General features: G+C 39.1%; 1 protein-coding gene across 7 annotated transcripts in view; it reads right to left on the bottom strand.

The window, feature by feature from the left end:
- The window catches only part of fndc3a (fibronectin type III domain containing 3A), a 96,730-nt gene that overhangs the window by 58,929 nt on the left and 20,625 nt on the right, over positions 1-17,176 (bottom strand). For 5 of the 7 annotated variants that reach the window (XM_067364682.1, XM_067364687.1, XM_067364684.1 and 2 more), the window contains exon 2: positions 13,744-13,906. In XM_067364682.1, coding sequence (XP_067220783.1) covers positions 13,744-13,866 — 123 coding nt within the window. In that variant the 5' untranslated portion in view covers positions 13,867-13,906. Of the gene's footprint in view, positions 1-2,148; positions 2,372-2,694; positions 3,299-13,743; positions 13,907-17,176 lie in introns of those variants that run through there. The other 2 variants (XM_067364689.1, XM_067364686.1) reach the window with 2 other exon arrangements.

The following is a 17,176-nucleotide window of genomic DNA, read 5'->3' as shown; positions in this document are numbered from 1 at the left end:
ATGAAGCAACGAGAATAATTTGTGCGCAAAAAAAAAGAAAAAAAAAAGAAAGAAAAAGAAAGAAAAAGAAAAAATTTATTCAACAATATCTTCCGTTCTGTGTTACTCTGTTACGTTGTTTATGTCCAGCGCTTCCAGGTTCTACATCAGAATGCAGACTCATTATTGGCTGGCTCCTGAGTCAGCATCACATGTGTGCATCGTACTGCTCACTTGACAGATTAATGACAATTTTTTATTTTTGGGTGAACTAACCATTTAAGCAATTGCCACCCCCGAATGTGCGCAAATTCGAAATCGAAAGTCAAGTGCGCACAACTGCACGGGCATTCATAACGGTGCGTGTCTACTGGCACGGAGTATGTAAACGCAAAGGACAACTTCGAAAGGAATGAACTAAAAACACTCTCTCTGCTCCACGGCAGTGGACACGCGCTGTTATGAATGCCCATACGGTCATGCGCATTTTACTTTCGCTTTCAAATTAGCGATTTAAAAGCAGGGTGCAAAAGAGGGGAATCGCCCAATCGCCCACTCCCCCCTCCCTTCCATCCGGTGATACAGGTATTGTCACATGTCGATTAACGAATGGAAAAATTTCCTCCGTCACATCCGTACTAGTGAGTTACTGACATGGTCTTCACTTTTATTAGTTGTCACTACTGAAAGAGGCTCATCATTTGCCTAAAGATAAAACTCAAATTAGCTCGACACACACACAGCTGAGGTTGCTGTGGCCAGCTGAGGTTGCTGTCATACGTGTCACCGGAAGTCACCACCGCTCACTGAAAATCAATGATATCATGGTTGCTAGAAGTCGCTGCATATGTGGACGGGGCTTTAGCAAACACTCCAACAACAACAACATGGCAGTGAGTTCTGCATGGGCAAGCACCACTCACATTTTCTTCAGCAAAGTACTAATTCAGTCAATAACGAGCTCCAAATCTGTGCTCGAAAATGCTCCTTGGTAATGTGTCTGCCAAGTAATTAAATGTGAAAGTAAACAAAACCAAATAAGTTCAGGAAAATTTTGCACAAATTTATAACTCACCAAAAGACACCAAAATCATTCTGTAAATAAATGACAGCCCTCTACAATACCACATAACAAAGGAGGGCAAGGCAGGACTCCACCGTTCAACAGACCTGGTGCAAATCGACACATTAGATCACTCAAGGATAAATGATGATGAAGTGGAGAGGACATCATCACTGGCTGTGACGTACAAACCCACGTCACTCGCATGGGTCTGAAATGAGATGGAGAGGTTGGTTCAGTGCTCATCAGAGTACCACTTGTTCCATGAAATCGCTCTGAGTCAGTCTTCCATTGAGCTTTTGTTAAGGCACCATTGATGACACATCTGTCTCAGAGACGAACGGGAGCACTGATCTATTTCAGTAGAGCAGGGGTCCTGATCTGAAAGCCTCCAGCAGGAAGTCATTTGACTGGCTGATTTTAAAACGTATGCCACCTTGTTCAGCTCTCTCCAGTCCTTCACTAAAAGGCTCAATATTTGTGCCTTCCTCATGAGAGGATATGGAACGGGGTTGAGTCACATCAAAAGGTGCAGATGAGCTGTGATAAATGTCATGCCGAGACTGAGAAATGCATTTTGCTATCAGTCAAAAGGTAGAATAAGAACAAGGATACTTAAAGAGTTCTAAAAATATCATAGTGACATTCAAAACCACATTGCTGAAAGCAGAAAGAAAATCTGGCATACAGATTATTAATGAGTTTGAGCATTTTGTTTTCTCCAGCATCAGTTTCAAGCATGTGTACATGTGTTCTCAAAAGAGTTGAACTCTGGAGCAAAAACAGTGCAAATAACGTGTCATGCCAAGAACAACAGGAACATGTGGCTCTCGCCTCAGCTGAGGGTTAAGAACTAACGGTCCTTCCGGAGGTAAAAAAAACAACTGAACGAAAGGACAAGCTTTCGTTTATCTCATTCTCATCTAAAAGCCAACAGCATCAGTCTTAAGAATGATTAAAAAAAAAGAAGAATATTTATTACTATATAGATACAAACACAAATTAATTTAACTCTCTTAAGCCTAACCTAAAAATAAGCACAGCATTGTCTCTAACAGTGTGCTTTTCAAAGAAAATAAATTTGTCAGCACAGGCAATTTATTTACCTCAGACTTTTGGTGGAAGTCACAATTATAGCGCCTGAACTCCCACGGCTTGGGGCTCCAACTGCGGGTCTCCCCTAACACAGCCATCCTCTGTACTTCCGTCTCACTCTCTGTTCCCATTCATAAGTGCCACCGAGACACACCAGCTATCCCTCGACTGCTGCACACACACACACACTCATACGTGTGTTCTCGATCGACCACATGCGCAGCAGCGAAGAGAGATGCATGAGCAACAGCACACGCACCGATGGGGGTGGCTGAGGGAGGTCTTATTGAATTAGGTTCAAGCAGCTACATGCTGTTGTGTTCACGTGTGTATGTGTGCGTGTGCCTGAGCTCGCAATTACTCGTTCCGCTCTGCCTTGCTCCTTTGTTCTGTAACACAGCTGTTTATCCTTTTCCCCCGCTCTCTCTGTTACAAGTCTCATATACTGCATTATTGACATGTTTTCCAAGTCTCTTTCCTTTGCCAAAATGCCGTTTTAGACAAAGCAACGTGTGTTTACACATACATATGTGAGAAAAGACTGAATCTTCACTTACTGTAGCCCGCATCTCCCTCTCATCCAGCCACAGCTGCTTCAACAGGCTGGCCGATATTTTAAGGTATCTGGTATCTGGTACCCTCCCGGGGGTCCGAGCCACCCTTCTCCGGCTTCACCCGGTGCTCATGAGATTGGAAGGGCTGCGCGGTGTGTTCGACACATGGGGGCCTGTGTGAACTCTTCACCCTCTTAAGCAAAGCGAGAGGAAGGGATATAGGTCTCGCCTGAGTGCGCTAGCTGGAAGCCGTTCACAAGATAACAGGAGCGAAGCCCATGTTTGCGCTCTCCCTTTCTCTTTTTTTAATCTCTCCTCCTCTCTCTGCAGTAGATGGATGACTCTCCCTCTTCTCTCTCTTTCTGGCTCCAACTCTGCCTCGCCACCACCGCCAGTCTCCACGGCAACCCCTTCAACAAATAAGCCCTGGCGATGTCCGCAGCGCGCCACCAATGAGGAGGACAGCTAATCGCCTGTGTTCCGCTCACAGGGGGAGGAGGAGAACGAAAAGGAGTGAGGGAGGAAGGCCACGGACGAGTGGATACAATTGCTCTTTCCACCGAGGGTTTGTAATTCTCACCATTCCCTCTGTGCCATACCGGAATTGACTCGTGACTGTTCTGTGGAGTGTATGTGTCTGAAAGCGAGTGAATATGGATGTCGTCCAGACTTTACAACCCACCTTCAGGTAGTGCCAAGTACTGGACTGGCATAGATCAAGCAATTAAAAACAAGGATGGGGGTACTCAATAGTGAGGGGGCACAGAGAGACACTCATTCACAGACAGACACTCACGCATGTCCTCCCTCCCCCTTCTATCTGTCTTCGTTCTATTCTCCATTCACTGAGCAATGCCGATTCTATTAATACCATGATCGATGTACAAGGATATGAAGTTGAGGCAGCTACTTTCATGTGGAGGAGCACCTCAGCCCTCACCTCTATTACAGCAATGTGTTTTGGTCCTCTCGCTGCAATAATCAACATGGAAGAGAGGTGTGAAAGATAGATACATGAATAGAATAAATGACACCCCTGGATAATATGAACCTAGCTGGGTTTTTTTTTTTTTTTTTTTGAAAATAATCATTTAAGCCTGTAATACTTGACACAGAAGGAAGGAAAAAGACGACTCAAGTTTCTTTGACATTTCTCAGACTACAGAAAACCATTTTTCCCAGGCTAGAAATCTTAAGATGGGAATGCCCCAAGGCAGAATCTTCTCAAATACTTTACCTGTGTGGTACAGTCAAATCCAGACTAATCCAACAAGAGATTTGCTTGCCATAAGAAAGAGCACATTGGTTGGTTGTCTGAATGACTATTGGTTAAGAAAACCCTTTAAAATTAAACTGGTTTAGTGTCAAATTCCGCAGACCCCAGTCAGACACGTCCCTTAGCAACATTATCCCTTCAATTTGGGTAACTGACAATTACTCAACAAATGAATATGCCTAATAACCAGAATCCGATTCACTCAGAGCAGAATCAGTATTATAACCTTTCTGTTGATGCATTCCTTCTGTAACGTTAAGGTTCTGAAAACGGTTTGATTACAAAAAAAAAAAGTTTTTTTTTTGTTTTTTTTTTTTTACATTTTTTGCCTATATTTATACATCATCCTTCACATGCGCAAAAATGTGCTTGGCATACCACAGTAGAGCGGTGGTCATGCTGAACACCAAAGATTGTACTACGGATGATTTCAATTAAGCAGTGCAATTTTTTATGTTTGGTTTACCATTTTCTTTTGATAATGTACAGGCTGTAATATCAAGTTATCAATGCTAGAATATGTTGTGCATGATGACCATAAATAACAGACTATTTTAATTTGTTTTCGCTGTTATAAAAGGAAAAAAAAATAAACTGATCACACAATAATTTTTTTTCCCTTATAAGCGAAAACAACTTAAAATAGTCCATCATTTATGGTCATACAGATAAGAATAACTCCAGGAAAATATACTTTGTTTGTAGTGCGTATGTGGTGATCGGCCATGTCAACAGGTTAGAGCATTCACACTGCACACGGATATGGTACGGCAATGCGTTCCAGGAGCGGTGTGTCTGCAGCAGTGAAGCAATCGTTTCCACACGAGTCTATTTTTACTGCGCTGCACGCACTGAATTAGAGTGACAGCGCATTGTTCACATAAAAATAAACATGGATTGACACGAAAATGCAGTAATTTCACCATAAATGCAGTCAACACATGGCTTCTGTAAAGAAAACTACACCATACCTCACATTTAGATAAACAAGACAACATAATAGATGGCACTTGTCTCTTCGTGGAGGTGGAAAAAAAAAAAAGTTTTTTATGACACAAAGAAATTCTTGTATAAAGATTTAAATGCAAAAGAAAAGGCATGAGAGTCGGCTGTTTTGTCAATTCTAAGATTAAATTTAAAATGTGTGATTTTTACATTTATTTAACACTTGCTTGAGCAACTTAATTTATTCTATAAAGAATGAATTGAATATGTTGTTTAAATTTAGTGCATTTAAATGTGAATACGTCTAAGAAAAATAACTGTACTGTGTACAAAGAGAATCACAACGGTAGAAAAAAACAATTCTAGTAACAACTTCTGGATTTGAAATAAAAATAATGAATAAATTGTGGAATGCAGCTCCGGATCAGTTGCGGACAGCAAAAGCATCATTTGTGAAGGCACAATGAGCTTGTGCTGCTTCTGCACCGCATACACCAGGTTTTTCACATTCTCCATGCAGCGTGTAAGACATAATTCATAAAGGGTTTACTTTTATGTGTACACTCACAATAAAAACAAAACATTGTGCTTTTGTAAAATAAAGAAAACACACAGGATGCCGCTTTCTGCCATCTCTGTTTCCTTTCCATGAACTTGTTTTTGGAGCACGTCACAAAAAGGAACAAACTCAGCATATACTACTTATCACACAGTTTCTTCTTTTGTTTTGTAAATCTGTTAATTATTTAAGTGAAATATATCCCGCATATAGGCCCATTTATTCCTTTTATATACATTATTCTTCTCTGTTCAAAGAAGTGCTGTAGGTACATGATGTATGAATCAAGAATCCTCATGTTCTGTTGTTTAGGCTGCTATTTGCGCATGTCAAACTAAACCCTTGCAAAACAAATAGATATTTTTAATGGCTTACAGACACCTATCAATTCTAATTTAGTTTAATTCTAATTTAATAATCTTGTCGATTAGTCGTTAAAGATCGGTTAACGGCATCGATTGCCTGTCAGGAAAAGAAGAAAAAAGAAAAGAAATGAACAACCCTTGGTTCTATTCTATCCTGCAAATTTTATTGGTTTCAAAACACACCATCGATTGGGTTGAATTCAAATATTAACAATGTCCAACAGTGTTTTTGAAAATCTACTTATCCCACCTTTAATGGTAATTTCAAATAAGCATTTGTTTAGAACGATTAAACTTGATTTCGTTTGTTTCCGTTTTTGTTACCGTTCTTTGAACCGGTTCGGAGCCCTGCTAATAATTATAAGCTTAAAACCCATCACAGCCCTCACAATAAAACCTATAGACTACAAAATGACAAGAACAAAGCTCAGTAATTTGATGTTCGACAGTAATTGTCTTTAAATTGATTGTTGACAACAGCGAATTTACTATGCTATTGAACGTCACGACGATGCTGCTACATTTACATTGTAAAGTTGTCATGTCATGATGCCCCTTTGCCCCACAGCTCAGTAAAACCCTTTCTACACCTATATGAACCGTCATTTAAATAAATAAAATAAATTAATAAATTAAATTCATCCTGACTTATCCTAATATAATACCTCTTTGAGGTGTTCGTCTACTTATTTTGTCTCTGCACATATTCAAGCAAACTGGGAGCCAATTTCTTTAATATGTTCAGACTATAAATTGAGGCAGTAAAATGTCAGAGATAAGAGATTTAGTATCCAGGTGGTTGAGTGACAATGATTTGCACGAGCAAAGATTAGAGATGGGAACATTGTTGCTCTAATGCGTCACGGCCAGGCTGAACTTGCCGGGTTTAGGCACAAGGCCATCAGGAGGGGGGGAAGTGAGAGTGATTAGCAAACACAGCTACAGTGGTTAGCGCTGGCTTTATTACCCTGGAGATGGGCCAGTGGTGCCGTTGCGTTCACGGCTGTTAGCAACTGACGTCTGTGCTTCTCCGATGAGTCAGGGCTCAGGTTCCTCACTATTTGTTCCTCTTTAATTGTTTACCATGTGACAACGTGGCACTGCAGCTGGGCTGACATGAAACAGAAATATGTGACATCAAAGAGGAGCCTCTGGATGACGGTGTCATGCAGAAGTAGGCAAGAACCATGAAGACATAGGCTCACCTAGCCTCAGGTAAATGACTTCATGGCTGAGGCTTAATCTCAATCCTCTTTTTTTCCAGTTGATTCCAACTTTTCTCTCATTTAGAAGCCACAGAATATAGCTCAATAGTCTGAAACTGTTTAGTTTCCTCTGTTCTTAGCATTAGTACAACTGCAGCTAATGCCACACTAACTGAATTGTGTCAAACACAGACATACATAGGCCTCTGGCACTTTGCGGTACTGTTGCAAAGCAAGAGACCTCAACGAGCTCTGACAGAAGAGCCTTACAGTGAAACTGTGGGAAGTATTGATTTACATAGCAAAGAGCCTCAAAGCATTGTGCCTTCAGTAAGAGTGGGTGATGCTGCTGGTCCAATAAGGCCTTTTGCAATAGTGGTCATTTCCTCCTCCTCCCTTGACTTACTCTCAAGGCTGATGTGCCACACAGAGGCATATTACATATTTTATAGCTTGGCTAAAGTTGTTGTTGGGGTATGTAATGGAAATCAGCTAAAGTCATTGTTCAGTGCATATGAATTGTAATTACAGGTAGTCATCTATAGGAAAAGCTATTTGAAGAGACCACTTTACAATAAAGAAGAAAAAGGTTTGGATGCAAGTGTCTGCTAAATAAATAAATGTAAATGTAATAAAGAAAGCACTTTTAGCAGTAAAATAAAAATGCAAAAATGTGACAAGATAGTGGTCTTTGACAGTCAACATGAGGCACATACCATTTGTGCAAGATGCAACCTTAACCTTCAACGGATTACAAAGAATATGTGCCCCCAATCCAAAGCCTGCTAACATTAAAGGAGGAGTAATATCTGCAATTTGTGTTTCATGAAAAACATTATAGGTGAACCTGAACAACAGGTGAATGGGAGAGAAGCAGCATTGTAAGGAGACATTATGTGAAAGCAACCTCACCCTATTGATCAAACTCCTTTTACATGACGGTGCTGACAAGAGTGAGAATTCTGCCCCATGACAGTGAATGGGAAACGGTTACTCGAGATGACTGTCAGCTCTACAAAGAATTGTCCATTTTCTCTCCTATTAGGTGATAAGTGAGACACCCACAAGAGAGAGGGAGAGAGACAAAGACAGAAACTCATTGCTATGGAAACATTGCTTAGTTCACCAATGAGCACGGGGAGGAGTAACGTGTGTGTGGTGGGGGGGAGTGGGGACAAAGGGAAAGATTAATGTTTGGTTCAGCCATTTTATGGTTTCAGAGGGCACGGCTCGATGAATGCCCGTAACTCAGGCACTGCATGGTATCACGGCCACGACACATGAATCCACCCCCAGCTCTGGCCTTAGGCACAGCTGTGCGTCCTCTGCTTAACGCCATCCTGACATGAGGAGGTAGACAGAGCAGGGATTCACTTTCGTATCACCCAACTGACTCGATAAAAAGAGCCTCATTATCCACATCATGGTGGGGGGTGATTTCTTTGTGTGCTTAAAAGCCATTTAATGTGGTAGATTAATGCGTTCCTAAACAAAATGGAGTTTAGGGTTGAGTAAAGCAAACTACCTCACAATATGATACATATCGTGAAACATAAAACTGCGAATAGAGGCCCAGAATATTGGTGAGATAGACTGAACCATCGGAATCAGTTTCAGCATCTCTCTTAGCTTTGTTTTTGTCCAGGATGGTGATTCATAAAAGCAACTCTGACAGAAATGAGAAATGTTAAGGCCCCGATGTACTCACAGCAAAGTTCTTTTTCATTCTTCATTTAAGGGTAAAACGAAGTTCGAAATACGTGAGCAACGGTAAAGTGTTAATCGAACATGAACACTGCCAACGGTGCTGAGAACGCAGTTTAGATGAATATGTAAATATGTGCCGCATGCTTAACTTTCAATAACAAAATAAACAACAAAACTGAGAAAACAGAAAGCATTTTAATAAAGCATAAGAAAAGCATCTGAACATAGCAATGTGGATATGTTTGTTTGCACAACCTCTGCATTTGGCACTCTAGTAAAGTCATGTCACGTTTATGTATATAACAACTTTAAACGATAGATTGCTTAAAATCAACCATTTTAAACATGAAAAACAGTGTCAGTGTCTCATTTCATCATAAGTACAACATTATTTTCTACTACCAAGCAGCTCTCAAATGTGTTCATGTTTTCACTCAAGGACGTCTGACCTCCACGGACTGAACAAAAAAAATGAAGTGGAAAAGATTTCAACGTGAATGGCAGCAGATTCTCCGCACACATCTACCCATTACATAATGCCACAGACCAATTGTTGTACAAAAGGTGTTTAACAGTCGAAGTGAACTTTTCCGGAAAGTTCGCTTTGTCAAGCTGTTTCGAACTCCAAACGAAGTTAGGTTTGGCCTGAATTTGTTCGAAATGACATCACATCAGTTCGTTCTTCGATTTTCCTTGAAGCATAGTGGGGCCTTTAGTTTCAGAGTTCTCCTTATTTAGACAAACTGTTGCTTTACTAAGTGAACTGTACAGTGAAATTAGAATGCACAAATAAATACAACTTTAAGAATACATGACATATAATAATATTCAATAATTTGGAACAGCCCTACGTTTACAGACCTAAAAAAGTTAACTTTTTGTCAGTTTTATGCAAGAGAAATGACCGGCTTTCACTTCCACTTAACATGAAAGAGCGTATGAGACCAAAAGGAAAGTGAATCAAAAACATATCAGTGCTTTCTGGTCGATTTAGAGCCATTTATATGAGAGGCTTTTCGGCACAACTAAGATCACTCTGTTCTTATCCAGCACAGACTTCCTGCAGAGTGGCCCATTCTACTCTGCTTAGAGTCTTTGCTCTTAAGGTAAGCCTGACTGCTGCTTCAAAAAGCCTCATGCACATAAAACCAAAGTGTTTGAAGATCACATAAAAACCTGAAACGATCCAAGGCATAGGGTGCAAAAGGCAAATAAATGCAAGCATAAAAGGCCTCTTGCTGGGAAAAGGGAGGAAGTGGGGTTCCACCAAATCTTTACAATGAAGAAAACAGCTGGGCACCTATTAGTAAGTATTGATAAACAATGGCCTGATTCATCTTGTTCTGGTTCTAGCACAGACAAACAGGCACAGAGGAGAGACGGTTAGGAGGGGGAAATGAATAGAAACTGTGAATCATGAGCATGTATTCCACTTTCATGAAAGAGCAGCTGTGGTGTTGCCACACTGATATTTAGCTTCCCTCGTTGCAACTGCGATGTCAAATGCACAAGTGCTATGCGGCACACAGAAAGAGAGAGGAGGGAACCCGGTTGCTGACTGAGAGTCCAGTGGGAAAGGTCAGGTCAGAGGCATAAGTCATCATGGCACGTTGTCACTACTGTTTTCACCGGGATGTGTCACTCGGTCCAGGGTCACGGGGACTCAGGGTTCCTTCAGGTCTGCTGAAAACTCCTTACCCAGTCTCTTTTACACAAGCACACTTCCTCCGACACACGGTAGCTAACACCAGGAGTCACTTGCTTTACCTTGAGCTCTCCCGGTTGCAAACATCAAACACACACCTGGAGAGGCGCCACGGTCGTGATTAGTTGTAGGCATAAAAGGCCACATATGAAGAGAAATGCCAAAGGCACAAACAAACAAACACAGACACACACACACACACACACGCTTGTGTGGTAGGTAATTAACACTGAGCTAGCCCTGGCATTTCACACTGGTAAAGACTCATTTGTATTCTTGCACTGCTGTGGAGGCGTTACATGAATCCCATCATGCTATCTCTTGCATATGTGGATCTTGACAGGTGGCATCTACACATTTCCTAACGGAAGAAAGCATCTGCATCCTAATCTTGCTTTCCATTGCGTCTAGACACCAAGAAAAAGTAGGGTAAGGCATTAAAAAAAAAAAAAAAAAAATCAATGGCATCATGCTCTACGGAAGCCATTTCTATGAATCACTTTGCTTGGCAATGCAGTTCTGCAACCTCTGGTTTTATGAATGAGGAGAGCAGAAGGTGATAAAAATGAACAGGGATGAAAGGGGTCAAAAGGAATGAAAGATTGGAGCAGGGGACGGTGTGTATGCATTTTCTGCCTCTTTAAGTGCTCAGTGGACCACAGGGATAATGGGAAGGGCTTGTCAGGTGATCGCTGCAGGGAGTTGAAAGTCAACAGCACACTATTAAAAACATGGCCTTGCCGAGCCTAGATAGACTTTCACTACAAATGGTGGGTGAGTAAAATGTCTTTAAACGACTTCCAACATTCTTCAGACTTCAGACTCTATATCTTAAAGAGCCTGAAACAATGGTTAACACTTACCTGAGTGCACTATAATTTGCCAAGCCACAAATGCAATTACTCATTGCAATTTATGGTAATTACTAATCAGATGGAGTGAAAATCTACTTCCTAAAAAATAACACCAAAATATGGCGCATTCAAACAAGGTGAAAATGCATCATAGCTTCTCCTCCTTTGGAACAGCAGTCATGGTCACTTAAGAGAAATCAGCCTGACGTTCGTGAGAATGACAGCGGTGGCACCAAGGCTTGTCACGGCCACTGACTCTCGCCATGACAGCCCCAGGGGCCAGCAACGGATGGACAGCTCCTCTCCTTGGCCTTTACTCCCACTATCACACGTCTCAGTGCCAGGTCAGGGTCTGTGACGCAAATAATGCCCAGAGCCACAAGAGCTGATGCCGACACTTTGGGAGTTACACCACTCCTTGTCTATGATGACGGAATAGTAACACTGTAGTCATGTTAACAAAATCACAAGAACAATTGCTGTGCCGCAACAAAAATCACCAAAAGATTAATATTTACATTAATATTTTAAGCAGCATCATGAATTTCATAATGATCTTAAATGCACTATTTATAGGGCTGGAACGGCACTCCTTGTGCTTGCTGAAAATCAGCCGTTGTTACAAAAATATTGAGCCTGATCTAAAATGTGGGAATTTTTAAAACAGAATAAAATGGTGTTCTACACACTCTGTAAAACTGCAATGGCATACCACAGTAGCACAACTTCTATGCAGGAGCATCTGAAATGAAAACATCCCGGGGCTCTACCTCAAAACGGCGAGACGGAATTTTAAGTATTTGGACTCTACAGTGAAGTTTTACACAGCGCTAGAATACAGTTGTCAGTCCCATTTTTGTGCCTAATACAGCTGTGTTCATACAGCATTCAGTTTTTATACGAACTGCAGTGAGTGCAAAGCTGTAAGGTGAGCGGCTCAAACGTAATCTCTGCAACCAGTTACAAAGAATTTAAATGCTGTTGTTGGTTATTTAAGTTATCTAAAGAATGAACTCCTGCCTTGATTGGACTCATTTATTTAATAAAATGTGGTCAATTTTTGGTTGACCAAAATTTTTTGGTTTTATGGACACTGTCATGTTTAATACTGTCGCTATGATTACCACTATGGCTCCTTAGAATGCAGTCATGACTTCAGCTGAATGAAAATATTCAAGCAGCTATTTTAAGCTCTTGAATGAATAAAACCTTTCAGGATTCACACTTGTAAGCAACTGCTGCTGTAAATCCCAAAAAGTGACTGTGAACGCAGCAATAGTAAACACCTTTCCTAATTAGGCCTACACTGCATAAACCTGATCTGTGAACTAATCCTTTAACTCATGAATCTTCTGCAGTTCCCTCATCGTTTAGAAAACCTAGTGTTATAGTCGTGTATTTATTTATTGCGGTTTTTATTATTACTATTATTAGTAGCTATTTATTTGTGCATTCTATTATTAGTTACATAGTTTTATTTATGAAATTATTATTACTATTATTACTATTTATTATTACTATTATTATTACCTATTTATTTGTGCATTCTATTATTAGTAACTTAATTTTATTTATGAAATTATTATAAAAATTAAATATTGTGCATTTAGCTTATTTATATTTCATACTTTGTCTTTTTATTTTGTTTGATGATACTTACTAGTTTATAATATAAGGTAATATTAGGAACTAATGAGGGGAATGCATGTAATATTAAGTAACAGTAGGCTCTAATGACAGGAAACTGAAAGAGAAGTGCTATGCCTTTTGGTCGGGAGTTACTTAATAAATCTGTTTGAATTATACTCCATCTTGTAGCCCGCTTTATTATTATTTTACTCACGTCCGATACTGAGATGCTGTGGAAACCAAAAATAAGCTTTTTATACTAGTCATACCTCTTCTCCTTCTGAACCGCTCAATCTGGTTTTGCCGATACTGCCCTAATGCTGTATTTATTTTGGATTATATTTATTTGGATAGTTACTTTGTTTCTTGATGCAAAGAGGTGTGTGTATTCTTTTGCCATCATATATGACAACATTGTTGCAAAACATTGTGCCCTGAGCATTATGGAGTCGTGACAAACAAACCAGTTTTGAAACAACAAAGTACCTGCATGCCACTTTGCATGTTTTAAAATATTTTAACAAAATATAAGTGTTGTTAGTATTGCTAATAAATAAAGTAGGAAAATATTTACTAAAATATATATAAAAATTGAAATTACATAATTATACATTAACATTACTTATATCGCCCACTCATTCTCATATATTATCAAATCAACAGACAGGCCAGGGTTCAGCAGAACCAAGTCTGTCATGAGAAATTATTTCATCACAACTTCAGCAGTTTGCTGGGTAGAAAATTGCTTTTTCTGCAGAACATAGCTTAAGGACTTAAGGGTGAAAAACCGATGCTGACTTATCCTACCTGTTGTGGTACATCTCCGTTGACGATGTTGGGCGGGTGCGGAGGGGGTGGCGGGGAGGTAAGCATTGGGATGTCTGGGCTGAGCAACTGGCCGGACTCCAGTGGGGAGGTGTGTTCAGCCATGACTCCCTCATCCACACTACAGGAGAGGCACTGCTTGCTCCTGAAATCACAAAGGATTTAATCAATATTTAATTTTGCCATTAAAAAACATTCATTCAGAATCGCCACAATGACTGCATGCATGTTACATGTATATTTCAAATATTACAATTATGAAATAATTTCAGCCAAACTTGGAAATGTACATATGAGATTTTAGCTTGATTTTGACAACATATGTTTTATGGAAAGCTATACTACTACAGAACATATTTTGGTTTGTAAAACCTCCATTCTGTTTGATCAGTGACAGATTTTTTTTTTTTTTTTTTTTTAAATCCATTACCCCTAAGCTTCAGCACCAAACTTTTCTTGCACTGTTTGTGATACAGTATATGGCACTTCAAATTGTGATCAAACATGCAATTTACATGCAATTTACCTTCAAAAAAATAGTCAGTAAAACATTTTAATAGAGAAAAGTATCACTCACTAAGCCACTTAAATGACTCTAAACACAAGCATCTGATTAGCATTTAAGAATAATTTCTACCTTTGCTCATGAGGTCATTTTTAACCTTACACCCACAGTGGTATGGACATCCTTTAGGCTTGACTTTTAATTCTCTGTTAAGTTTAAACATACATGACTTTATGGGGAAGTACAATAACAAAGAACAAGTATTTCCATTGAATAATTAGTGGCCTTGTACTTTAGATTTAGTCAGGCAGTTCAGAAAATTGCACCGTCTCTTCAGGGTCAGTCATGGTTTCGAGCGTAGAGTGGGACGTCAAACACAATGCTTCTCACCACTTCTTTCTTATTTTAGAATTGTGCGTAAGAGAAAATATGAACTATTTTAAGCTTCATTCATTGTATTCAGGGACTCTTTGACCTGTCTGGGTGCAAAGCATCAGTGGAATGAAAATGTGCCATTTGTTCCCTGCCACGTCCACATAGACGCACTCCATAACGAATTCAAATGGACTAATCAACTCGTAGTATGGAGTACAGCCTGGTGTGAGGCACGCGTGCGCGCTCTCTCTCTCTCCCATGTATCAGACCCGCAATGAGTCACAAGCAGAATGTAATAAGGAGGAAATAACATGTGTCCTTGAAGCTCATTAGTATCTAGCGCATGCGTTCTCATCGGCCTCAGCGATCAGTCTAATCCGTTAGCTAGTCCCCTACTTAAACCCATACATAGGGGTGATGTTCAATAAGACGAATCCTACAAAGACTTAACAAACCGCTTTTCAGCAGACACAGGCTTTAGGAAGATGGGCAAATGAAGCACCTGCATCTTAACACTATGTATTAACAGTGTTACAGGTTTAATTCAGCTGTGCTTTGTGCACCACGTTTGGTACTTCCTTTCCAAGTCAATGCTTCAATAAGGTGTTGGAGTCATCATGCCACACCACATTTGGTATGAATTGATCTTAGAACATTGAGAGGTTTGCCATTATCAATCAGACTTCCAGGACTTGCCTGGCAGATGTTAAATAGGACAGACAATCCCACCGACTTCAACTGAAGGAGGGACCAGAGTCATACCTAGAGTGAGGAATATCATAGAAATTTGGGGGTGTGCTCTTTTGACTTGAGTCACTAAGCAACCACTCATCACAATATAGTAATTATGTAGCAATGTGCTAACAACCACTCAAAACACCTAAGCAAATACACAGCAACTCTGGCGAACCACCTCATAAATCTAGTATTGTGGTGGACCGTCTTGTACAGGTAAATGTACAAATTTTCATCAAAAAATATAATTGTATAGCTAGAGATAGAGGTTTAAAAAAACACACCATTATTTCATTTCAGTATTATATTTACTTTTCATTAGTAAAAATAGTTTATTTGCATTTGAAAATATATAAATATTTGAGACTGTATTTATTATAAATTACTTTTTATTCAGTTTTTCATTGCTTATAAAAATGTAATTATTTTAAAAATGTTTTTAAAACTGTAAAATACAGTAATTTAAATACATGTTTATTATTTCTTTTTAAATATTTTTTAATAAGTGATAAATATTATTATTATTATTATCATTATTATTCAGACATTTTTGATATATTTTACTAGTGGGTGCAGGACACTATAGTTCAATTATGTAAGTGAGGATAGCAAAAAAAGTAAACTGACATATTATACCCCAAAATTATTCATACAGTGGACTACCAGCAAGACTGATACAAATTTGGAACCAAAAATTATTCAGACACTTTGACCTGACCATGTTTTCCTTAAGTGTTTCAGACATAATTAAGATTAATTGTTTACACAGTAAACACAGTTTAACTCCGAGATCTTGTCATTTTATTACCATTTTGTTTAAACTAAAGTGTATATTATATTATATTATATTATATTATATTATATTATATTATATTATATTATATTATATTATATTATATTATATTATATTATATTATTATTATATTATATATTTGCATACACTCCCATGGGTGTATATAAATGATTTGCTCACCAAGGCTGCATTTATTTGATCAAAAATACTGTAAAAACATTGATATTGTGAGATATTACAATGTAAAATACAATTTAGTTTCATATTTTAATGTTTCAAAATGTAATTAATTCCTGTATTGGCTGAAAACAGTTGTGCTGCTTCATATTGTGTAAAGAATTCTCTAATGAAGAGAAAGTTCAAAAGAACAGCATTTATTTGAAATAGAAATCTTTTTTAACAATATAAAAGATCTTTACTGTCACTTTTGATTAATTTAATGTTGAATAAAAGTTTTGTTTTTGTTTTAAATGGTAGGGTGCATATAGGGTGCATATAATTCTTTAGATATCAAAATTGGCATCAAGCATCTGGTATTGGGACTAGTGAAATTCTGCGATTGCTACAACACTTGAACATATTTGAAGCCCCAATGATTTAACAGGTAATTCCAGTGCACAACTGTTGAGTAAAAAGAAAAATATACTTTGTTTCTTTTCTGTCGTAAACCTGCTATTTTGAAACCGCAACACCATAATAAGAGGGAGGCCACAGCAGGGGTGGGTGGTTAGCAAGATGGCAAGAAGGTGGTAGTCAGCACTCACTCTCTCTGAGCGCAACAGTTTGAGTGCTTTCCACGGTCTAATTCCTCTTCTCAGCAAGAGAGCGGATGACGCCAACAGTGGAGCACGGCCTAAGGGTGCAAATCTGTTCTTGGAGGGGCAAAAGGTCAGACACTGGAGGTGATGGCTTCCTATTAGGAGGTGTAACAAGAAGATTTTTTTTGGGGGGGGGGGTGTCAAATGACGGCCCTTCACATTCATGGGAACTGTAATTGTTTCAAGTGA

Source organism: Chanodichthys erythropterus, chromosome 17 (genome assembly GCF_024489055.1).
Source record: "Chanodichthys erythropterus isolate Z2021 chromosome 17, ASM2448905v1, whole genome shotgun sequence".
NCBI classification, from domain to species: domain Eukaryota; kingdom Metazoa; phylum Chordata; class Actinopteri; order Cypriniformes; family Xenocyprididae; genus Chanodichthys; species Chanodichthys erythropterus.
This window is presented reverse-complemented; position numbering and strand designations above follow the sequence as displayed.